This window comes from Pseudopodoces humilis, chromosome 19 (assembly GCF_049639895.1).
Source record: "Pseudopodoces humilis isolate 2021_Gansu_Grassland_sample_001 chromosome 19, ASM4963989v1, whole genome shotgun sequence".
NCBI classification, from domain to species: Eukaryota; Metazoa; Chordata; class Aves; order Passeriformes; family Paridae; genus Pseudopodoces; species Pseudopodoces humilis.
This window is the reverse complement of record NC_142218.1, coordinates 12627094-12652582: the sequence shown is the minus strand read 5'-3', so window position 1 is coordinate 12652582 and position 25489 is coordinate 12627094. Positions and strand designations below refer to the sequence as shown.

The 25489-nt window shown below is 42.3% G+C and overlaps 2 protein-coding genes across 3 annotated transcripts; one reads left to right on the top strand and one right to left on the bottom strand.

The window, feature by feature from the left end:
- The first annotated feature begins 556 nt into the window (after positions 1–556).
- Positions 557–25224, top strand: RTF2 (replication termination factor 2). The gene is made up of 9 exons (XM_005524855.3): positions 557–667; positions 1647–1741; positions 1840–1933; positions 2149–2288; positions 3433–3511; positions 19343–19456; positions 22305–22365; positions 22468–22560; positions 24024–25224. Exons 1-9 carry the CDS (start codon positions 599–601, stop codon positions 24206–24208), a joined length of 930 nt encoding a protein of 309 aa, XP_005524912.1. The 5' UTR covers positions 557–598; the 3' UTR covers positions 24209–25224.
- Positions 7830–15957, bottom strand: LOC102106561 (putative beta-1,3-galactosyl-O-glycosyl-glycoprotein beta-1,6-N-acetylglucosaminyltransferase 7). Of its 2 annotated transcripts, none has more exons than XM_005524854.3 (6): positions 15370–15957; positions 12800–13160; positions 12279–12375; positions 10530–11560; positions 10001–10096; positions 7830–9267 (listed from the first exon to the last, which is right to left on the bottom strand). In XM_005524854.3, exons 4-6 carry the CDS (start codon positions 11503–11505, stop codon positions 9041–9043), a joined length of 1299 nt encoding a protein of 432 aa, XP_005524911.1. In that variant the 5' UTR covers positions 11506–11560; positions 12279–12375; positions 12800–13160; positions 15370–15957; the 3' UTR covers positions 7830–9040. The 2 variants fall into 2 exon arrangements, with proteins under 2 accessions (XP_005524911.1, XP_014109644.1); XM_014254169.2 differs by having other exon boundaries at positions 12857–13160.
- Positions 25225–25489: the final 265 nt, after the last annotated feature.

Genomic DNA, 25489 nt, shown 5'->3' with positions numbered 1-25489 from the left:
GCGAGCCGCGCTCGCCTCTCAGCATCCTCTCGCTGGAGTTTTCCTTGTCACCCCCGTGTTTCTGGCGTGATTTATCGCCGACATGGCGATATATTAAATCACTGTCATCGCGACATCGCTGTCGCTGCTCGCACACTCGGGACAGCGTTCGCATCCCACCCGCAACTTGTGCGGACGAAACTCGCTCCGCTACCACCCGTGTCCGGGACACTGCTGAGGGAGGGACGCGCCTCCTCAGCCCCCCCGCCAGCCCGAACCGCCTCGGGAGCGCCTCCTTTGGCCATAAATCCTCCCAAAATCGGTGTCCCGGGGCATTTCCTCATAAAAATAAGGGAGAAACCTGCGGGAAAGGGGCGGGAACGGCGCAGGGAACCCCCCCCCCGGCGCTGAGTTGGTACGTTCCTGGCACCCCCGGTCCCGGCGCGATGGGCTCGCTCGCTCCTCCCCGCCCCGCCGCCAGTGACCACGCCCCAAGCCGCCCGTTGCTAAGCAACAACGAGCGCTGCTAAGTGATCGTTGCTAGGTAACGTCATCGGAGTACGCCGGAAGTGTCTTGGCGTACTCGGAAGTGCGCCGGGAAGAAGAACCCGGAAGCGCGATGGGATGCGATGGCGGCACCATCCCCAAGCGGCACGAGCTGGTCAAGGGGCCCCGCAAAGTCGAGAAGGTCCGGAGGGGGCTCCGTGATGCGTTGGGGGCTGCGGGAAGAGGAGGGCCCGGCCCTGCCCGTCCCGGCCTGCCCTGTTGCGAGCCGGACATGGCGCTCTTGGCGCTGCAGCGGCCCGCGGGCCCTGTGTGTTTGGTGGCGCTGGGGGCGGCTGCAGGGCGGGGTTCTGTGTCTTGTGGAGGAAGCTGGACATGAAGTTCAACAAGGCCAAGGGCCGGGCCCTGCACTGGGGTCACAGCGGCCCCCGGAGCGGTGCGGGAGGAGGGGCTGGGGATGGAGCGGGTGGCGGGGGCAGCGGGACAGGAGCCCAGGGCGACAGGAGGCCATCGGCATCCGGCCCGTGCCAGCCGTGCTGTGGCAGCAGGGCCAGAGAGTGTCCCCTGTGCTGAGGGAGCTTGGGGAAGCTGTGACCCATTCTGGGTCCTCACAAGAGGGACCTGGAGGGGCTGGAGCGTGTCCAGGGCAGGGAACAGAGCTGGAAAGGGGCTGGAGAATTCCTGAGGGAGCTGGGAAGGGGCTGGAGAATTCCTGAGGGAGCTGGAAAGGGGCTGGAGAATTCCTGAGGGAGCTGGGAAGGGGCTCAGCCTGGAGCAAAGGGGGATCAGGGGGAATTTCTGGCTCTGCACAAGTCCCTGGCAGGAGGGGACAGCCGGGGGGTCGGGCTCTGCTCCCAGGGAACAGGGACAGGAGGAGAGGGAACGGCCTCAGGCTGGGCCAGGGGAGGCTGAGGGGGGACAGCAGCAGGAATTTCCCCATGGAAAGGGAGCTCAGGCCTTGGAACTGCCCAGGGAGGTTTGGAGAACTGATCTAGAATTTTCCCAAAAACCTTCACTGAAGTTATTTTATGAATTAACTTGGACTGCACAAGGCAGGTTTGGTGAGATACCTGGGGCTTTGCTGAATGCTTCGAGTGTGAGCTGATTTTACACTTAAATAATTTACAAATATTTTTAAATAATGAGAGTTTTTATCCCTCCAGGTTGACAAAGTTGCTGAATTGGTGGCCAGGTGGTTCTACTGTGCCCTGAGCCAGGAGAAGCTGTGTCGGCCCATCGTGGCCTGTGAGCTGGGCAGGTGGGAACGTTTCCATGGACACCTCAGGAGTAAAAATAAATTATAAATACAAAACATGATGGCAACCCAATGTAATCACTTGGATTTTTATGTTTCAGGCTGTACAACAAAGATGCCATCATTGAATATTTGTTGGACAAATCCCCTGATAAAACCCCCATGGAATCTGCATCCCATATCAAGAGCATTAAGGTAAACATGTTGTGTTTAATATGAGAAGTTAAAATGTTAAATTCATGGATCATGCTGTAAAATCTCCATTTGCTGGTGCTCCCTGGATTAAAGTGTTAAAAAGTGTGATTAAAGTGTGTCAAAGTGTTTAAATACAAAACATGATGAAAACAATACCAAGGATTGTTATCATGGGGAAAAAAAAAAAGCTTAAGGTCTGCATTTTTATTTTCCAGAATGTGACAGAACTGCAGCTGGTGGATAACCCAGCCTGGTGTGGGGACAAGGAGAGCATCAAGGGGGACAAGTACGATGACCTGCAGTCTGCACGCTTCATCTGCCCCGTGGTGGGGCTGGAGATGAACGGGAGGCACAGGTCAGTGCTCAGGGCTGGAAAAGTGGGCTCAGAGCAGGGAAAACTGAATGCAAAATGTAAATCATGTGCTAACCCAGGCCTTGGTGGGGAGTACCTGTCTGGCTTTCAGCTTTCAAGCTTGAGCTTTCAGAGTTGAAGAGGCTTCTGGGTGTCCTTTCATGTTATAGTCAAGAGGAAAGATGAAAGTTTACCTTTTCCTGAATAAATTTAGATGTAGAAGGTAACATTGGCAGGAAAAAAAACTGACTAAATGTTGTTTGGGGGCTGAAGCACAGGAGATGGGATGTGACCTCCCTTTCAGTCACATCAAGCAGTTGGAATCATGAATTGGTTTGGGTTGGAAGGGACCTTAAAGCTCCTCCAGTGCCACCCCTGCCGTGGCAGGGACAGCTCCACTGTCCCAGGCTGCTCTGAGCCCCATCCAGCCCGGCCTTGGGCACTGCCAGGGATCCAGGGGCAGCCCCAGCTGCTCTGGGCACCTGAGCCAGCCCTCCCCACCCTGCCAGGGAACAATTCCTGCCCAATATCCCATCCAGCCCTGCCCTCTGGCACTGGGAGCCATTCCCTGTGTCCTGTCCCTCCATCCCTTGTCCCAACTCTCTCCACCTTTCCTGTAGGTCCTTCAGGGCTCAATGAGCTCACCCCAAAGCTTCTCCAGGCTGAGCAATCCCAGCTCTCCCAGCCTTTCCTCATAGGAGAGATGCTCCATTCCACCTCTGCCTGTGTTAGGATCAGACTGGAGATGGATTCTCTGTTCCAGCCCTGCAATACATCTGTGTTTTATTGCTCTGGGGCAAGGAATTTCCTCACAGCCTGGGTTGGGCAGAGCAGCAACTTCTTTGGCACCTGAGGGAGGAGGAGTTCACGGCTTCATGGTTGTGAAGAATTTCTTCTTGCAGGGAGGGATTAACCAGGAGACACTCAAGATAAAAAAACAGAATATCTATTGTGGTTTAATATACCCAGTATTTTTCATTCAATTCTTACATTGTGTGCATTAATACTAAATTAATTACCTATTTAAATATGCTGATAGTTTGATTAGGTGCAAAAACTTGAGGAGAAGGTGGGCTGTGACCTGCCAGCACTGCACAGATCTCTCTTAGTTTATTTAAAATTACTGTGTGTTGTCTTTCCTTTAAAGGTTCTGCTTCCTGAGAAACTGTGGCTGTGTGTTCTCTGAGCGTGCCCTCAAAGAAATTAAAGCAGAAGTTTGTCACAAGGTGAGTTTTACCTGCTGTAGAAGCAGCTGGGCCATGTGTGTATTTATACAACTGCATTCACTCCTCTCAAAAGGGAGTTTTTAATCTGGATATGCAAATTGAAATGAAACTTGTAAAAGTTCTGTTCTATGAAGGCCTCACTTTTTCTTCATGGCCTTTCTTTATTAAAAAGTGATTCTAAATAATTACAAAAATGAATATTTTTGTTCTCAGTTTGATTTTGCAGTAACTACTTTGGAATCTCCTTTTTTTCCCCCCAATATTTGGTACTAATTTCAGTTTCTAAAAGGGTGATTGGTTTGGTTTTGGAGGTTTTGTTTGATTGGTAATTTTATCTTCCTGAATGCACATGGCTTGTGTTTTTATCAGCATCTGTTCTGTGTTTAAACTGGTTGTATTTTCAGGTTATGTTTTGACCCCTGTATTTTTGAAGGACATTGGGTGTTGCTTTTTTTAAATTTTTGTGTGGGGCCACCTTTGTAGAATTCTCAGCAGTTCCATGAATTCTTGTAGAAAATACTGACTTTGTTTCACATTGCTGTTCTCCTTGTACAGGCTTTTTTTATAGCTAAGGACAATTATAAAATGAGCAAATCCCTTTTTTTCCTATCACTGCTTTCATTATCAGCAAGATTTGTGGTGAGAGTTGCCACGCTTAGGTGGTTATTTAATTTCTGTGAACACCCTGCTACTGGATAAAATTGGATATTTAATGTGGAGTATATTTATATTAAAGAAGACCTGGGAAGGAAAAACTTTTGTCTTGGTAAATTGTTGGATATTGTAAGGTTTAATCTCATATTGCTCCTTTCAGTGCTCATTTTGTTCTGTCCTAATGGCTTTGTTTCCTCTTGGCAGATACTAATTTATTTTTAATGAGGGTTTTTTGCATCTAAATTTTTGTTGATGGATGGGTGTAACCAAAGCATAAAATGCAGGAATGAGATGTTTTGTCCATGATTTGGCCAGTCTGATAATCTTATAAAAACCAAACGAATCCCACATATATTTCCCTGGATTTTTTTTGGTCAGTAATGAGTATTTAGCATGCAGCTGGAAATTCTTCACAATACTCAGAAAGATTCTTCTAGAAATAATTAAATGAATATAATATTTAGTCTCTCATCCTGTCATGATTGGATTTTGATGCACCAAGACAATGGTAACCAGCTGAGAGAACACTCATAAAGGTCAGAGGGATTTGACAGATTTTTGGGTGCATTCTGATGCTGTTCCCCTTCAGAATCAAGAAGGGGAGTAGAACTCTTCTAAACAGGAGCAGAGGGAAGTGGCTGCTGTGCTTTGTGGTATCTCAGTTTGTTATGTCCAAAGCACTAATTAGCAGCACATTCTGCATTTCTGCACCAATGGGACATACAGGAAAATAAATGAGTGAAGAAGAAGAAAACAATGAAGTATTGTGCATTGCCTATGCTCAGATTGGAATCTTTTATTAATGAATAGAGTCCTCTAATTTTGCTAATGCAAAAAATGTCAAAGTACAGAACATTTGAATGTTGTGGGCTGTCTCAAACGTGTTTCTGCTGGTGCTAATTATTGTGTTTTAGGAATTAAAATAATTTTGAAGCAAAATCCTCTCTGTGAGACCCCCGTGAGCCACAGCATTTTCCTGACCTTGCCACCTTGTGTGTTTGGCCTGTGCCATCCCACCTGTGTGTGCTGTGTGACTTTGCAGAGTGACATGAGGAAGGCTCAGAAAGGATGATCCTGTCTTGTCTTGGGGCTCTTCAGTTCTCAGCCAGCAGAATCTGTGGTTTCACCTCATCCCAGAGCTCTGCAGTGGCTGCCAAAGTGGAGAAATGTCAGTGTGGAGCTCTGGGCCATTCCCATCCCCACAAGTGTGGGATTCAGGAGAGCTCTGTCCTGGGTGTGTCCTTTGCCTGTGAGCCCCCACTCTGCTCCCTGTACCCAGCAGTGATTTCCCACAGGAATTTGGAAAGAGATGCTGTAATGATGCACTGAAAATACTCCCCAGGGAATATCCAGACCTCTCACTGCTCAGTTCTGAGCTCAGTTTTTACTTTGGCATCTCACAAGAAACAGAGAAATCCATTTGCCCAGTGGTGTGCAGGTCACCAAAGAAGTGTTTAGGAAAAACCAAGATGCATGTGCAGGTTCTGTCTGATTCAGGGAAATGGGAAACACCAGGATGACGGAGGATTGAGCATTCCTTTGTTTTTCTTGACAGCACTTGCCAAAGTCCTGGGTTTGAAGGGGTCTAGGGAAGAGGAACCAAACTTTCTCTCAGAGTTCTTTCTTTTGCCTCAAAGAAACTTCAGATGAAGAGCTGACAGTATAAAATACATGCACTTACCTGCTTTCCTGGAATAGTCAGACTGGATTGGTACCGGGAAAGGCACAGGAATGGGAGAGGCTCTGTCAGGGGTGGGAGCCCATTAGCAACTGTAATTAGTGTGTGAGGCCATTCTTTAAGTGCTTTACCTTGAAAATAAGCTGTTCTTTCTTCACATCTTAAGTAGCACTTTGAAGGGTTCACTTTAAAGAATAACGTTCAAATTAATGTTATTTAGAATATGTTATATAGAATTTTATCCAAGGGACCAGTCAGCCACTGGAGCAGCATTGAGAGAGAGAGAGAGATTGTCTCTCACTGCCTGCAGGGTAAATGCTTTCAACTGTCTTGCTAAAATATAAAACTTCTTGGCTTTCAAAGGTTTGTTGAAAGAGCAGTGAGAATTTTTTAGTGCTGGTTTAAGGTGGAGAGCAGGCTTGGCAGATGAAGTGCTGGGGACAAATTTTGTAGCTTCTACTTAGACTTAAAAGAGTTGGAAAAGAGCTTTTGTCTGAAACAGAGCAACTTAGGAGTGCAAATGCATCTTGTAATACATTCTTCCACAGAAATGGATTTGGCTTGAGCCAAATTTTGATCAGTAAGAAGGGAAAATTTAAACTCTCAACACTGTCACATGCTAAAATGTGACTTAGTCACATTTCAGTCAGCAGGCAGAGAAATAACTTCGCTTCCAGATGAGGAATCTGTAGCAGCAGCTCTGCTGCCTCCTGTTCCTCAGGAGGAATTCCCTGTGATGGAATCCGCCAGTTTAAAACTTGCACTTTGGAGCAAGGTGTTTAATTCTCCAACAGCCTAAAATTAAAAGAACAAGCAAGACTGTCTCTTCTCCCTGTTTGTGTATCCCATGGGATGTTGGAGGTTCCAAGTCTGTGGGGAGCAGTGTAGGTCTGTGGATTTTGGTGTGCCCGAGTATTGTGGAATTTCTGTTCCAACTGGCTTGCAGGTTCTTGCATGGGCAGTTTTTGGTGTCTGCTAATTGAAGTCTGCTATTTGATAGAAATGATGCTTTAATTTGGGAGCTGACTCTCTGAATATGCTAGAAGTGGTGTGGAGATGTTATGGAATTGGTGCTGGAAGTCCTTCTGGGAGTCACTTTGAAAGTTAAGGACAAGATTACATGTAAAATGTACTTTCTTGGATCACTTCAGAGTTTGATTTGGACTTGTTTTCAGAGTCAACTAAACACAGACTTGAAGCAGTGCCCTAACTATTTAGCTCTGTGCCATATCAAACACAACCCCATGTTTAATTTAGATATGAAGCTTTTTGGAACAGAATTTATGCCTGTGACAGTCAGATCCAGAGCTGTGTGTGCAGCAGTGGTTCCTGGAACCAGGGTCACTTTGGCCCTTTCTGCTCTTAGGACACCAAAATTAACAAATATTTACTAAGGTCTGAAACTTGTGATTGATTAACTGTTAACATAATAACACAGAATCCATGAAGGATTTTCATGGGTGTTTCAAGGAGATGATGTGGTCATGGTAATCACAATAATGAATTGAATGTTATTTTTTACTACTTCAGAATGGTTTAGTGATGATTTTCCTAAAATTTTCTTTCAAATACAAAATCCTTTAAGCAAAGGATGCAAAGTTGACATGGGTCAAGTCATACAAAAACTGTATTTTCAGAGGCCTTTTTGTGCAGGTTTTTGGCCTGGTTCAATTTCTGAGAAAGGAGTCCATGATGTGTAGTGCCTGGCTGTTGAATTTTTCATTTTAATTCAATTTGGAAGTGATTCACAATTGTTCTGTGTGGTGGTGCCAGGGGTGAAGGCTGGAGACCGGATTTGTTGCAATGATGGCAATAAGGAGCGTTCCATTCCCGTTCTAAAAGACATCATGGAGTGGATAAACACTGGCACTGCCCGACAGTGGACTGGAGAGAAATTAATTATGAATATTGCTATGATTAATCCATTCCAGAGACCCATGAGCTTCAGTAATGTTTTGGAGAGAGACTCTCAACAAGCTCAGCGTGAACATGTGCCTGGCTTTTATTTTCCTTTTCTTTTTTAGCTTTATTTCCCTCCATAAAAAAAAAGTATGTCCAGCAATATTTAACCACAAGATAAGTCCTGGATTATCCATGAAACTGAGGACATGCATTTGTGTTGAGTTTGTAAATAAATAGTGACCAGATGGCCTTTCTTTAGGTGAAAGTTCATTTGCAAGAAATGATGTTTCCAATAAACTTGTGTGGGAAAATGAGGAGTAAAGTTCCAGCAACCTGGGAATAAGTTAACAAGAAACTTTTATGTCCTGTTGTTGGTTCGATTTTTTTGGGAATAGGCTCTATCTGTAGCCAGTTTTCTTTAAAAAAATGGGATGTTTTGGGTACATATTGAAGATTACACTGAAATTGCTCCTTTTAATTTTTTTTAATTGTTTATTTAATTTTTAATTTGCAGTTTTTAATCAAGTGAATCATCCTGATTCCTGCCAGGTGTTACTGCACTTGCTGCAGGCTCTTTGCTTCTCTCAGTCAGGTACACTGGGAGAGAAAAATGTTTGAAAAATGGGTTTTTGTTCAGTTTTCCTGTAATCCCTGCCTTCAAATTTTCCCTGTATCCTTTACCTAAACTCCTGCAGAGACTCAGAGCAGAGACTTGGGGGTAAACGTGTTGCAGGATCCTTCTGTTATTAGGAGCAAAGCCTGGGAAGGGCCGCAGTGGTGTTGCCATGCTACAAAATGAAATTAGGGATGCAGCTGGCCCTGGGAAATAAAAACAAACCCACATCCCCCAGTGGCATGAGCTGTGTCACAAACTGCTCGTCACTTACGTACAAGCTCTGAAATTTTAGCATCAACTTCATTACTCAGAATGTTTCCTGAGACATTCAGTGGTCATGACTTTAATTTGTTATTTCTTCATACTTTATCTTTGTTCAGTCACTGCTTCCATTTTATTATTTTCATGCCAGTTAGTCATGCTTTGGCTGTGAACATGAGGAATATTGACTTTTCCAGCTAAATAAGTCACTTAATGGATTATGAACTTCCCCCCTTGTCTTCAGCAGAGATTCAGACATTCTTTGGGAATTAACCCCTCGCTGCCGGAATAAATAAAACGCGATTATTTAGGGAGTACGGGCTTGTGCTTTCCCCTCGATGCACAGAGTGAAGCCCATGGCTGTAAATGTCATTTTTCTGTGCCAGGATGCTGCAGCTTTGCGAGGAGAAGGCTGAGCTCACACGTCCAGCTGCATGTTGAAGTGGCTGCGCTCCTGCAGGCGCCAGTGCTGCTCGATGGGCACCTGAGCCTGGCGCAGCACCTTGAGCCGCAGCCGCCTCTCCAGGCACTCCAGCGCCAGCGGGTTCCCAGCAGCCTCAAACTTGTTGGCAAACAGATGAGGGGACTCAATAATCCACTGCAGGTCCCCCAGACCGTAAATGCAGATGTCTCTGACATAATGACCTGCAGGGACAGATTGGAGAGGTGTGGCAGCAGCAGGAACATGAAGGGAAGCTCTTTTAAAAATCGCTTTTCACCTTTTCATTTCTGCATAGAAATGGAGCTGGAGGATAATGCTAGAATATTCTAAAGACGAGGGTTTGGGTTTATGTTTTACGGAAACAGATGTTTGTTACCTCCAGCTGCTTCCTTGCCATGTTACTCTGATTAATAAAATGTTGTGGTTGGGCATCAGATGTTCTCATCTCCTGCTGGGATTCCCTGCTCAATCACACCTGGGCTCAGCTTGCACACTTGGAGATTTTAATTATTTCTGCATGCTTTCCATGTGCTCAGCAATGTTCTTTTGTATTGTTCAAATTGAAGGGGTTGAACCCAATGTTGATGGAAGTACCTGACAAACATCCAGGTAAAGCCCCTCCACTGAGAACTGATCAGTCAAATTAGTGCATTGCTAATTAGGGGCTGATAGAAGGGTTGTCAATGCATGGATACTGTGCTCATCTCAAAATAGATAAAATACCTAACTAATATATTAATGTAACATATATCTCAAAATCCCTTTAATTGGATATAGTGCAGTAATTTATAGGGTGCCTTGTTTTATTTCATACTTCCAAAATAAATTATATATGACCACTGAGGCACATTAAATAGCTGGTTTAAATAATACATAATCACCAATTAATGCTCCTCAGTGAATCAAATTTAAGTTCATGATCAAAATTCACGTTACCTTTGCAGCCTTTGTGTGAGAGTCCTTCTTGATCTTTCCATTTAATGGCTCTTAGGTCTCCTTGCCAGCCTGCATTGGGTGTAGCCCCTGGAGCATCTTTAAAAACAAAAGGCTCTGATAAAATTCTTTTCTACTTAATACAGGGAAAATTTTCACTGCTGGACTGTTCTTAACTGCAGTCACATTAAGTGTTTATTTGCAGATATTTATGTCATAAGAACAGATATTCTCAGTATTATTGTTTTTTTTTATTTTATTCCTTGAGAGCAAAAGCTTTCATGCAGCAAAACACTTTTTTTAACCAGAATTTTTCTAACTCCTGGTCTGCACTGAAGTAGCAATTTCCTACAGGCAAGCTTTGTTTCTCAGCCACCAGAAGTGACTTTACAAAAGGGCAGCACCAAAGCTGAAGAAATGACTTTATTTCTGCAATTCAGAGCTGTTCAGCTCCGAGCTGGAGCTCAAAGCCTCTCCCTGCCTGAGCCCTGCTCTGCTGGGGTTTTTTGGGGCAGAAATGCCAAACTCTTACCAGGTAAACGATTGAGGGTGACCCAGTAGTGCTCATCAGGGCTGTAGGTGTCCCTCGACCACTCCAGCAGAGCTTTGGCGCGGGCATCGCTCAGCGTGAACTCCACAAAGTCCTTAGTGAGGATGTAATAGGCACTGCCAAAATAGATGGTGAGGTTATGTGGAGGCTGAGCTTTCCTGATCTTTGCTGGGTACACGTAGGGCACCCCAGAATGGACGTACTCCCTGTAGCTGACCTCTGTCCTGTGTTTCACATGAAGGGGTTGCACTATCCCAGGAGTGATGTTTTTCCCATTCCACTTACTTTTTATGTATTGTATGATTTCTTTATTTGTTTTCAGGGGGTAATCTTGACCACACAGATTAATAACATAATTCCACTGAACTTTGGAGTTAACGAGGTCTCTCATGCAATTTATATCAGCTTGTAATCTTGAAAACCCTGCATAAACAACGTGTTCTCTTTTGGAGGAAATAAAAATATTTTCAAAGCAGTTAACGATGTTCTGTACAGCAGTTTTATAATCTCTGGGTGACTTTTCATCAATGTGGATGCAGTAAATATTCTGAGGCATATAAATAGCTCTTAGCAGCCTCACAAACATTTCCAGCTCCTTGTGAATTGTAATAATGTACGCCAAGGAGAAATTTCCTTCTTCCTCTGACAGCGGTCTGGTGATAAAATGTAGAGTCTTCAGGACTGTGGAGCAGCTGCAGGAACTCTGAATGCAGCTGAGGGCTTTGGGCTGGTAGGACTTCTGACAAAAGTTTCCAATTTTAGAGGCTGCAGGTTTCCCCACAAAAAGAGCTGAGCAAATTTCATCCGGGTAAAAACCACACTCTGCTCTTCTGCCACGGAATTTTTGGTCATTTGACTCGTCATAAAGTGGAACCTTTAGGTAGATGAAGGTGTAGATGAACATACAGACAGCAACACACACTAAAAATTTTGATTTCTTTGCATGAAGTGGGTTCATCTTTTATTTCCAGATCCTGTCTTCTTATCATAGTCCAATTAAACATTCAGATCATCTGAAAGGAAAAGTGAGATAGAGGGAGAGAATTTTTCTGTTTCTTTTTTTTTAAATAGACACCTTGTTAGTGCTGCATTTATAAATGTTTGGTTTACTACCAGGAGGAACCGAGTGTGCCCATACTGAGAGCACTCAGCCCCTGGGAATGCAGAGCCGTGAGGCAGGAATTCTGCATTTCCAGGACAAAATGATCTCCAAAAGAACCCAAAATGGCTTTGAATTCTTCACTGCTTGACCAAGGGGGGGCTCAGCTCCTCAGGTGGGAGTTTCCTGCGCTCAGAGGTGCTGGGTGAGCCCAGGGCCCCAGGGAAGAAGCGAGCTCTGAGTGCTGAGGAGCAGCTGCTGCTGAGATTTCCTCAAGGCCTGGGAAACTTGAAGTTCTGCCAGAGGATCAGAATTCAGTAAATTAAATCAACAGAAAATTTATTAAATAAACAGAAGGAAGAGACTAAAACGTAATCCACAAAATACTCTGGGTTTTATCCTTATAAAGTCAGCAAATGTTTCTGACTCTGACATTTTATTTTTTTTTTCCTCTGACATCTTTGTATTTGTACTTTGGGAAACTGAACAAGGGGACAACACTCATTTCTTATTTTTGGTACTTGTGCATACCCTGAGGTAATAAGGACCCATGTGCCAGTATTGGCATTCTGAGATAACTAATTTACAGCAGTATTAGCACAGGAGTTTTTCCATTTTGGTTTTTTCCTTACCTTGTTGAACACTCAGAGGAATGAGAGTGCAGCCAGTCCTGAATCCTGCAGCAATTACATGAAGTCTTTATCCTTGAAGCACTTGGTATCAAAATTCCTAGAGAAAAATACCAATGTTTAGCTTAACAGTTAAATTTTTTAAGATTTAAATTTTATTTTAAAGGTAATTAATTTTCTCTTCTTTTAGTCAGTGATTGTTTTAAACAAAATTTGAATTTCACCTTGAAATATTTTACACTTTGCAGCTGTCAAAATCATTAAGTATTTGGCTTTACACAGGAACGGAGAAAAATAGATTTTTATAAAGGTAGTTTCATTAGAGGAATGCTGCTGTGGTTGGGAAGCTCAAGGTTTTCATTAGAAAGAAGTGGAAAATATTTCTTTTTAATAAAAAATCAGCACCTCCCTTAAAAGCTTGAAAATAAAGAGGGCATTGTAGTTAAAGCAGCAATGAGACATAAAATTCAAAAAGCATTAAGAACACAGATTGAACCGAGGGAAGGGATCCTCCATATTCCCACCTTTTTGAGATTTTATTGGGCTGTTGGGAAGGAATGTATTTATCCTTTGGTCCTTACTGGTAAGCACTGGATTTCATGCTGGAATGGTGCCTCTTTTCCACTGAGCATTCCCAAAAGGAGAGCTCTGTGTTAGGTGGAGGGCTCATCCATTTTCCTGGGATGTTCTTTCAGCAGCTCCAAGAAAAACATGAGGAAATCAGCTCCCAGGAGAGTGTTCTTGCCTTTGAGCTCCTCAGGGATCCATTTACTGGGTAAACAACCTTGATGGGAACGTTCCATCCATCTGAACAAAAAGCTGCAGCAAATCAAGTCCTTGTCAACCTTTGGATGCTGTGCAGAAAGCAGGAGAGCAGGGATGCCACTGCAAGGTGAACAGCAGGATTTTTGCATTAAAAACGAAATGCCTCCTGTGCCAGAGCCCAGAGAGGGTTCCTGTGAGGATCATAATGTACGTACCCAGGGGCTGGAACTGGGGAAACACCGATTTCTGTGCAGATGGACTCGGACAGAATCTCTATTCTGAGGGAATAACTAACAGGAGGAACACTGAGATTCCTCTGAATTAACGTCACGAAATCTCTGGGATGTCACAGGGAAGGTTCATTCTGAATATAAGAATCACACTAAAACCAGCAGGCAGCTGTAAAAATATTTGCGATTTTATACCTGATTAAATATAAAACAACACCAAGATTGTGGGTTCAGTCCCTGTACAGATCATTTATTTGGGAATTGAACTCAGTGATCTTTGTGGATCCCTTCCAGCTCTGAGTATTCCCTGAATCCATCCAGAATGAGGATGCTTGGCAGGTTTTTTTTCCTTGAATACATTTAGGGCAGGTTGCAAAGTGTAGTTCGAGCTGTAACCTCCTTGTTTCATACACCTGAATTTTTATTACCCTTCAAATAATAGCTTTGGGGCTGTTTCAGGCTATTAAGTGTTTACTATGGATTTTTTCCTACTGGACTGTGTGACATCTAGAAACTGTATTTTTATGGCAGCATTAAAACACACAAACACCCCATAAGAGGCAGCAATTCCTCTCCAGTGTTAACTCGTTTATGGGGGACAGCTGAATGATGGAGCCTGGCCTGCAAGAACTGAATTTGACATCTTTCAGCCTCGGGGGGATATTGTGGAATAAAAGCAGCGGCTTTTTGGTAGTGTTTGACCAGATTTCGAGCTGGAATTGCAGCTGGCAGTGCCACTGGATATGGAATTTGTTGGTTTAGCAGGATCCTCTCAGCCCTGTCTGCTGGCAAAGATTATTCTCCCAAATTTCCTCCTTGAGGAGCAAGAGATTCCCATTGGGAATGTCCATAATAACCCAATCCAATACTGGGAATATCCTGCCCTTGAGTCTTATTATGCAAGAGTGCCGTGAAAGGTATTTTTTGTTAGTAGAATGTCTCTGGAACCCAGAATTTCCTATGTTGTGCACAGGTTTTCTAAATCTGGAGGATGAAGTTGCATGAATTTTTAAAACTCCTGCGAGTAGTGTGTGACATTCTTGGGAAAAAAAAATTAAAAAAAAATAAAAGTAGGGGTTTTCAAGCACTTTTGTGGATGCTTTTAAGGATATTATATTACTTTTAATAGAAAATTGTTGTAAGTCTAAAATGCTCCATCTGAATTAACAAAGTAAACTCTAGAGGAAAGGGGAATTATGAAGATGCCTGGAAAAAGGCTGTGAAATGTCAGCTCAGCTAATTGAGACCCCATTAGCACATACTTGGCTGCGCATTTTGTAGTAACAACTCATTTTGCTTTTTGCTGTTTCTCCCTGCCATTTAGGGACTGCATCACTGCACCTCTAAACATTCTGTTTTCTCTGTCATCTTTGCTTTTGCCTAATATTAAAGTTTAGATAAAGTTTGCTTCGTATGACCTCGTAATTTAGTGAGACAAATGACTTGGGAATGCTTCATCTTCTAATAAAATGCTGAAAAAGCATTGAATACTTATTTCAACTTTTTTCATAGCTATGTTTTTTTGTTTGAAAGTTATTTATGCAGGAATTAATGTAGACATTTTATAAACAGGACAAGACTAATTCAATCCTTAAAAAAGTGTTAAAATCAATTCTTTTAAGTGCTTTTTTTTTGTTTAAATGGGGTCAGAACACGAAGCCTGCTACTGGATTTTGAGTTGCATTGAGTAAAAGCATTTCTCCATCAAGCCCAGTTATTTAAGTCATTCTTAAAAACACTGCGTTCCAATTTACTGATACATATACAGCAAATTTATGAAGTTTTAGTGTCCATCTTTGCTATTTTCCTGTTACTTTTTTATGTGTATTTGACCTCACAGTAATTTAAAACAAATACAATGAAAACTATTTCAACCCTTAAGTTACAAAGCTGAAAAAAAAAAATAATTTGCATAAATACCGTTATTTTTATAATACAAACAATTAGCAGTAATGACCTCCATCCTTCTGTGTATCCGTCACAAGGTAAAGAAGGGGAAAAAATATTAACCTTACTATAGATTGGAGTGTTTTCTAAGTAAAATTGTCGCTTTACATAGGGGAAAAAGGAATGCTGCGATGCAAATGATGCAGCCTTACCTCGTCCAGAGTTAGCCAGGAGACGGCAGCATAATAATAATAAAGAGAACGGCAGGGTGTCATTGTCCTTCAGCAGAGCCGTGTCCCTTATCCCGGAGCAGGTTAACCATTAATCGGGAATGTTTGCATCCCGCTCCCTGCAGCGCTCAGCATTGGATCCCGCAGGAATCCGCCTGCAGCTCCCGGGGAACTTCTGCAGGCAGCCTGGGAAGGGCTGGGAGCCGGGCTGGGGCTGCGGGGAATATTGCGGGGAATATTGCGGGGAATATTGCGGGGAATATTGCGGAGGAGCTGCTGTGCCCTCCCAGCCTTCCCCCGGTGCCCCCGAGCTGCGGCTGCTGAGCCCGGCAGAACTGGGAGAACTGGGAGCCTGCCTCCTCCTCTTCCTCCTCCTCCTCCTCCTTCTCCTCCTCCCCTTAACTATTCGCCTGCCGAAACTTTCCAGTTCCGAGGCGACAATTCCAGCAGGGAATTGCTGCTGCCGGGCATTTCCAGTGGCTGGAAGCTGGAAAGAGAATACGCGAAAGATCTCCTTGAAGCACAGACCTCGCTTGGGAAAAGCGCTTTAGCGTAAATTAGGAAGAATTAAGGTATGAGTTAGCGATAGAATTAAACGTGAGAGCCTCTTAGCAGTGTAACCACTTCTGCAAAGCAGGGATCAAGCCAAGGAAATAAAACAGGAAGGATTTGGATGTAACTGCTGCCACTTCTGCAAAATACAGTCCAGCCCTGGTGGGGTGAGGAGGTAAGGAAGAGGCTTAAGTGTCACTGCTGTGTCTGAACACTTCTGTAAGCAAAGGTCCAGCCCTGCTAGGCCAGGAAAATAAGAGGAACTGATACAAAAAACTAGAAAAACAGATTGTGTGGCAATGGATAGGAAACAGAAGGACATAATGATAAAGCACAGCTATAAATACAAGAACATGAGTCTCATAGCAGTACGGTGAGGTGTGTGTGATGAATACTTTTGGTAGAACTGTGTGCCGTGTTTGTAACCATGAGATAAAGGAACCACAAGTTGGGTAAGGCCCCAGCCCTTAAAACTGTAACTTTTACATAAGCAAATAAACAAGGGCAGAAAGCCAGCACTGTAAAATTACAAAAGTCTGTATAAAATGAAGCAGGAGGTGTTAACCCCTGCGTGTTTTCTGCTGCCATAAAGGTGTGCTTTGCTTTACAGGACCTGCTGTGGAGCAGATGGATTTGAATCATCCTTCACACACACAGTGTTTGCTGTCACAGCCTTTTAAAGGTTCTTAGGGGGTTTAAAAAGTGGAAAGTTGAGCCTAAATGTGCTGGGATTGGGAGGACACATTCTGATAAAAATACCATGTGAGTCAGAAGTAAACGGAGAGAAAACCTCAAAGTTAAGGCACAGCTGCAGAGGTATGGCAGGTACAAAATTATCACTGATTTTAAGAGAAACTCTGTAAACTGAGGCTTTTTTCTTGGACTGGGTTGGAAGTAGATGCTGCAGCTCCTGAGTGAAAGTTCATGTTCTGTGAATCACTGGCTGGGAAATTTCCACTGCTCCCAAGTTGTCCTTTACTCTCTGACCCATTGTATGTCTGGCTTGGGTGACAATGTGAAAAAACATGTTCAGCAAATCTTACACTCCTGAACTTTTAATGGCTAAACCTCTGGAAAATTCACTCTCTGAAAACAGGTTTTACTTAACTGTGGCAGGCAAGAATAATCTTTAATACATGAGCACGTGTGGCTGGGAGATGAACAGTGAGATGGTCCAAGGATGTTCAATCCTCTCCCTAAATGTCCCTGTTGAAAGAGGGACACTCAGGTTGTGGCCATCCATGTCCCACATCCTGGTGGGAATTGTGCATTTCCTAGTAATGGTCATGTTCAGGAGAACTGCAGGAATTCACTGGTAAAATTTGGGAAAGAGCCTTTAGGTTTCTCTGAAAACATTAAACTGTAACACTGGTGTAAACATTTAGATATGAAAATATATTTGCCTGTTGTTCATTTGTATTACATTAAGACTGGAGTATTCATGCACAGAATTACATTTTGGATGCTATTAAAAAAAATAATGTCTCAATGTATTTTACAGCAATAAATAATGTACAACTCTTGTCTTAGGCAGCTGAAACTGTGAACTCTAGAACTCAGGAAGTCACCTTAAATTAAGGGTTCATTGCTACTTTAAAAATCCTGTATTTTATACTTTAAGAAAGATAAGAGCTACATCATTTAGAAATGTCCTCTATTCAAGGTACTAAGAACTACAGGAAGTACCTTCATCTGTATTTAAAGGCCCAAGATAAACAAGGTACAGCAGAGGAGACCCCGTGATACCATAAAACAAACATCTGCCCCGAGACCTTAATTAATCTGAAGGACAGAACATCTGTCCTTCATCTGAATTTGCAAAACTGAAACTTCTTCCTGCTTTTTATCTCATTAAGATGTTTGGAAGGGTATGGTCTCTGAGATAATCCAATGTTGTCATAGCAAAAAATTTTCTGTTTCAGGGAATGGAAAGAACACTGTCTTAATTTCCTTGTTTCTTGTAAATACTTTTCAGTTTTGAACAATTCCACTTGTATTTTCCAGATGGGAACCTGGATTTGCTTGCTCTTTTAAAATGCAACATTTAATGAAATTATAGAGTCTACTGACAAAATATGTTTGAAACATGTTGTATTAGGAAACACCCTAGAGAAGAAATTGTGGGACTTCTAGAAATGGATCTGTGGGGCTTCTTTAGAATCAAGGCAGCTGCCAGCTCCTGCCTCAGAATGAAGACTGAAATTCTTGATTTTGGAGCTTTCTCACTCCCAAGTGTGAGATCACACCAGGCTGGGATTTCTCATTGAGTAGAAATGGAAAATCTGGGCTACTCTTCCTTTTCTTGTGTGTGCCTTTCCTCTTCCTGCCTGCTGTCCTGTGCCTCTCCCTGACCCCTGTGTCTCCTCTCAATCTCCCACCACTTGGGTTCAGGTTCAGTTTTAGTTCCAGAGCTGTGCTCAGCACTGGAGCAAAGTCCTGCCCATATGTCCTTTCATTTGTTTAATTCCTACTGCAAATACAGGAGTAACCTTTCTAAACCTTTGTTTAGAAAAAAGAAGAGTTTTTTTAGAAAAAAATGGCAGAGGCATGATTATAAATTAATCTTGCAGATTAATAGAAAGCTTCTGCATTTAACAAAATAACCAAAAACACCCATCCCAAAACCAACCAAAGAAAAAAAGATAAAAAAGAAAAACACCAACCAAAAAAAAAAGCAAATTGAGACCTTAGACAAGAAAACATCATGGTGAGTGTGCTGCTACATCAAATGATTGCAAATGTGCACAGGGAAACATCTGTGCCTTCAAGTATGAAACAAATGTGGAAGTACACAGAGCACATTACAGCCATTATCCAGATTAATTTATGAAAGTAGTTGGAAACTTGGGAGTGTTTGATGAATCAGATAAGGGCAGTCCCTGTGATACAATCCAGTGAGGCAGCAAGGCTGGGGTAAGGAGTTATTCTGCTTTTATGACCCCTTTTTATCCCCACAGTAAAATTTAAAAAAAATATAATAATAAGTAAAAAAACCCACCTTCATGTTTTCCTGTCTCCCAGCTGAGGAGAAAAATGTGCTGTTTGTTCCAGATGTAGAGGAGTAACACCTTTGGTGTTGTCCCTGCTCTGTGCAAAGGAGCTGCTCCCATCAGTTGTTGTTTCTTATCTCACTGAGTTGAAAGACAAATTCTAGAGCTGAATGGCATAAGGATCTTAATCAAATGCATTCATAATTAAAAATCAGAAAATACTTTTGGGTTTTAGCTGTGGGGTTCAGAAAATTGAGTATGTTCTAAGAATACTTTTAAGTACCTTTGTGCCAGTAAAGCAAGGACCCCGTGAACAGAAAATACATAAATGAATAAAAGAATTGGTTCAGAGTGTTTTTTATAGGAGACAGAAAAATAGAAATGCAATTTAGTCCTTTCTTTTCTTTCATAAGTGTGGCACTCCCTTTCAAGAGGAGGATGTGATTGTCCTTAATGGTAATAAAGAAGATGTGGAAATTCTGAAGAAAAGGATGGAGGAAAGAAGACTTAAAAGTAAATTAGAAAAGGTAAGATTTTTATACATTATTTGTTATCAAATTGGAAGAATTCTTTTCTGCAATGAATCTGCTCTTAGATTTGCTGATCTCTGTAAAGATGGAGGAATTTACTCCGTGAGCTGTGTTGTATTTAAACACTATTTTGAAAAGCAGTGGGTTTTTTTTATGAGTATTTGGCCAATAACATCTTGAAGTTGTACATCCTAAACTTTCTCCTGACCAGCAGGAAGTGCCTTGTGCACTCAAAATGGGTAAAATGAACTCTTGCAGCAATATTTCAGGGTTTTCTTTAAATTAATCCATTCTAGTAATGAGCTACAATATCCCTGTATTTCTTGTGGCAGTTCCTGATGATGGCATCAGTTTTTTGATCTTATAAAATAAGATGTCTTTTATTGGCCTCAGTCAGAAACAGGATGTTGGGATCTGTGCATTCCTGGGCTGGTGCTGTAAGACTGTGGATATTTATCATGTTTTGTGGTTCTCACAGTCTTCAGCAATTACTGCACCCCTAATTCCCACCGTGCTGTTGAGGCCTTTACATTTTTCCATCTGCCCAGGTGAAATGCAGTGGAAATCAAATCCTTGCAGCTCACCTTCCTGCCCTGTGAGCTGGGAGTTGTTCTGTGCTGCTGAGCTGTCAAATGACACTTGTGCATATGGGAATTTTGTCAGCACTGCTGTTTTTCCCTGAACTCCCTGGAGGATGCCAAAGCAAGCAAACCTTTAGTGCTGGCTCAGGCCAGGGTGCTCAGACTTAGCTGGGTCTCAGCAACATAAATCACTGTCTGATCCTTTCAGCATCTGAGACTTGAGATGGAGGTTTCATCCCTTGATTTTGCCATGCAAATATTTCCCCGGTTTATTTTAAAACAAATGCTTGTTTACTTGTCAGGGAACATATGATTCCTTCTCATCACAGGGGCTTTATTCATCTGTGCCAGTGCAGCATCACTGGGCCTGGGCAATACATCAAAAGGATGGTTTTCCATAAAAATCCTGCTGTTCTGTTTCCTGTTTCTCATAGTCTCTGCATCTCATGTCTGGTAGCTTCTGGCATAAGAGTGATAATCTCATGGTGTCTATTCAGAGAGCTTTTTCTTTTTTTCCCCTCAGTATTTGGCAGTTCAAAGTTTGGGGAAAAAAACAGATTTATAATTTGTTGCTAGGCTGTTGCATATCTCAGCAGATGAGTGAGTGGCTGGTTGCACTTGGTTTGCTTTAGAAACAGGGCCTGTAGCTTTGGGTCAGACAGTTTTGAATTATCTGGAAGGTGATGCTGCCCCCAGTTTGTGCACAGCAAAGTACCTGAGTGTGCAGGGCTGTTGTGGCTTTTAGGGTGACAGCACAAAAGGACACGGTGCCCTGGTCCTGGGGCTCTGTGTGCCCTGGGGGAACATGCAAATGGGATTTGTTTGGTTAGCGGAGGATTACAGGACAGGATTTGCAAATCTCTCAGCCTCAAGTGGTGGCCTTGGTGTCCCAGCTGGTCCCTGCAGCTGGAACCAACCTCTGCTGTTCCTGCAGCAGCTGAGGCCTGCAGCTCCAGCTCAGCAATTCCCATTTCCTGGCACTGCTATCCAGATTCCCTCCTCACTTCCTTCCTTCCTTCTGAGCAGGCTCGGTGGACCTGCTGCGTTTGGGGCAGGAAGCACAAACTCCTTTTCTTTATCCCCACGAGACAAAACATCAGGAAGATGCAGCTGGGGCCAGAACAAAAAATGATTCAAGCTCAGCTGTCGCTGTGCCCATACTGAAATCTCTCTCTGATCTATATTATGCACAGTGAACTTATTCATCCATAGAATTACAAACATCTGGGAAGTGACTTTGCTTTGGAAATCCACCCACAACAAAAGGAGATCCCCTGCACTGAGGTTTTCCAGGTGCCCGAAGGCCAGGTTGGGGAGGAAGCTCTGTGGAAGGTGTCCCTGCCCAGGGCAGGGTTGGGATGAGCTTTAAGGTCCTTCCCACCCAAATTCCATGGATGTGACAGCAGCAGAGCCAGGTTTGCAGGCAGAGCCGTGATCCTCTGCCACCCCCTCCTGTCTCAGCTTTGCAGCAACATCTGCTGTGGCATTTCTTCCCTCCAGTGTTATTAATCCTTTGCTTCACAGCAGGGCTTCTCCTGAGCTTGAAAACAGAATTAAATATATTTATTTTCTTTGATTTTGTGCAGCTGTTTTAAAACATGTTCACAATTCAGAATGTATCCAGTGAGAATAATGCTAATGACTGGGCTGATACATCTTTATGTAATCAAAACCAGTAAGGGGATTTTTCTGGTTTTTAATCTATATAAATATAAATTAATTTGGAAAATCTGCTGCACAGATATATTTTTAAAAATTTAGATTAACTATTTGCATCTTGTCTTCCCAAGCAATCCTGCAGCGGGGAGTTCAGTTATTGACAGGTACCCAGGAGGGATTGTTTTGTGGACTAAACAAAATTTAGTGGATACAAGATTCCAGACTCTTCTGAAATTTTAATTGAAAATTTTATTGATTACAATTATTTGTGTCTTATTAATGTTGTGCAATTTACTGTCCTGCTGTGTGGCTTCAGATTATTAGTTAATGATATTAACATACCCCCCCCCTTTCAAAGTACACAAACCAAAATATTAAATCCAGACAAATCCAATTTTGTCCTGCAGAGTTTTCTTTAATGTAACTGCAGGCTTCTCAAGATTATTATTTTTTCCATGTAGAAATAATACAAAAAATGTGGAAGGAAGAGCTCTACAGGGTAAGAAATAAGAATGTACTGAATTCAATAGTGTGTCTCTCAAATACGAGTTGGGAGTTTTATCTCCTTTCTGTTTGTTACCAGATTTCTGCTTGTGTTGTTTCAGAAATCAAGGAAAGGCAAGACAGCAGCAGCAGCAGCAGCTTCTCAGCAGGAGCCCTCTGCAGGTAATACAGCTCCAAATTCAGTGTCACCTTCTGAGTCTTGAAGCTGTCAGGATTTCATTTTTCTGTTTGTTTTTTTTTGGATTTTTTTTTTAATTTTTTTAGATTCTGCAGGTCCTTCAAAAGCTAAGAATGGAAAGGATTGTGTCAATTCCAGCTCTGGGGAAAACAGGCAGATCATCTTCACCAAAAGTTCAGGTCGGTGCTTAATCCTAATGTGAAAAATGGGGCCAGATTTGCTCGTTTATGGCATTCTAATATTGCTTAAATTGGGAACCTGACTTAATGAGATTAGAGATTCTAATTTACACAGTCATGGGTTTGGTGTGTTTTCCTGGCTGTGAGGCAGTGGAGGAGAATTTGCAGTTTCCTGATGTACAGTTAATCAAAAACTATGTTATGACACTTTATTTGGATTAATTTTGTTAAAAACCCCTAATTATTTAACTTTTATTCCTCTGTTTTACCTGCTGTGTGTCCTTGGGAGCACTGGAATAGAACTTTAGGCTGGACTGATGAATCTACAGCAGCCTTGAAGCTTTGCGTAAACTTGGCAGCCCTTAAATCCAAAGAATGGTGCCTTGTCTTTATTTAATATTTATTCTGCTATTTAATGTCCCCACAGTGATATTTTCAAACAGAATGGGAACATTTTTAAGGTCAGTCTGAGGTTTCTGTGGGCAGAATTATATCCTGTACATTAAAAAATCAGAATAATTTGAAGAATCTAAGAATGATGATCTGTAGATAAACTGGGAGAAGCAGAAATTCCATCAGCAATGCCTGACCTGCCCTCTACTGTCTGCTTTTATACAGGAGAGACTTTCCAAAATATTTCATCCCAGATGATGAGAATTGCTCCTGGATCTTGAGCAACCTCATAATTCTAATAATATTAATGAGTTTTTTTCTTTTCTGAGGATGTAAAAGAAAAAGTGCCTTTTGAAACTGTTTCTGTTGGGGTTGCACACACAATTCTGTGAGGATTTGGGGTTGCACACACAATTCTGTGAGGATTTGGGGTTGCACACCCAGTTCCTGGGAGCCCCTGTGCCTGAGTTTGACCCAGGTTTTTGAGTTTCTGTGTTCATTTCTCTGCACCAGAGACTTGGCTTTTTTAAATACCATCCTGCAACTTGGGAGATTAAGTAATTAAAAAGAAAGGGATTTTTATGTAGCAGTAGATAAAATACATTGAGAAAAATGGTATCAGAAACAGAGGATGGGCATTTCCCCATTGCAAATATAAAATTATGCAGACCATTGCTGTTGATCATAACTTTGCAAAGAATAAAGGGAGCAGAGGGATTCCCTGGGGAAAAGTGTGGCACAAGTTCAGCTGCTGGCATCTGAGATTTCTAAACAATGCTGCAGGCTGCTGGGGACTTCCATGTTGCCAAAGAGCCATTTTTCACTTGGAGGAATAAATGTTGTCAGTACTGAATTGCAGTGCAAGAGATTTACAGAATTCCTCTCTCAAGATTTCTAAATGTATTTTGAGTGTGATTTCTAAAAGCTGTTGAGTCCAGTTATGGGAGAAATTTATGAGAGAGCTGAAAAATATATGTATTTTAATTTTCAAACACTGTTTTTCATCTTTATTTAAATACCTTTATCCATTGTAAGCTGTCATGCTTCATTCTATTTCTTTTTCCCCTCAGAGAATGGAAATCCATCAGTCCCAGGAAAAGTCAATAAAGCTTCTTCCACCACCACCAAGAGATCCATTGCAGACAGCGAGGACAAGTCTGAGGCTTACAAATCTATTTTTACAACTCACAGCTCAGCGAAACGTTCCAAGGAGGAGTGTTCCAACTGGGTTACTCACACAGCTTACTATTTCTGAAACAATGAGGAGCCTCAGTGGAGCACCCAGGGCTCCTTTCCTCCCCCCTGGCTCTCTGTGTCCAGCTCTGAGACAGAACTTCCGTGCTGATCTGATCCTGCCTGGAATTCCTCAGTTTCTAAGTTGGTTATAAACCTGTTGGTAGCTGGTGAACCTGTGTCAGCTGCAGCTTCTGTTAAATAAAAAGCAGACCAGCAGAATCTGTGTTGTACCAGCAGATTTCTTTCTGAAATGTTATTATTTTTGCACAAAAATTCTTGTTTTCTCCTCCCAGCTGGATGTTGTCATTCTGAGCCACAGAGTCCTCAGGAGGAGGAGAGAGGGAGAAGTTCCAGCTCTCCTCCTCTGTTGGTTTGTGCCACCACTGTAATTACAATTTCCAGTGTATTACTACAGAATTCAAACCCTCTGTAACTTTCTGACAGCAAAAAGAGAAATAATGATTTTTTTTGTCAAGCTAACAGGGCCCTCAGTAGAACTATATATTTTTAAAAGTTTCTGCAGGACATTTTCAAATAATGTACCTTTGGACAGAGTAGATGACAGCACAGTCATGGAAATGTTTGTGCAACATTCTTGTCCATATTGTTGTAGCCTGTTTTTAACAGCAGAATATTCCCTTGTTAATGTTTGGATCCCATAATACCCACATGGAATGAGCAGAGGAAAGGCTGGAAGTTTTTCACTTTCCTCTCTCCTTCTTTTAAAATTGAAATCTGCTTTTCTAATCTTGGCACAAACTAACCAGAATAGAAATGCAGAAAGTAGGAGGCTTTTGAAACCACTGCATGATGTTACCTTGTTACCTTTGTGTGTGAAAATGATTAATTATCCTTGTAATTTCTTTTTAAAAGTGTCCCCATGTATAATTGGCAGTAGTTACCTGGAAATTCAAATGCTGTGTTGATATTTGCATAGATGGTCTCCGTGATTCAAACAGCTTGAATGAAACTGCTGGGATTTTATTATTATTTTGATAGGTATAATTAAAAATTGGCTTGCTGTAGAATTTATAAGGTGGTAAGAGTTTTTGTTTTCCAGAGGTGTGAGCACATCAAACAGTTTGAGGTTTGCTGGAGCTTCCAGGAAGCATTCAGGCACATTTTATATGCATGGCTAGGGATCAGCTTTGTTCTGTATTATTTTCATTATCATCCTTTATTATTTGTTGCTTACAGATAATGAAATTTCTGCACTAAAGGTGTCCCACGGTGGGGCTTTTATTTGCAGTTTAATTCTGTTGGACAGTACAAGTTAAAATCCTGTTGGTGTTTTATAGGA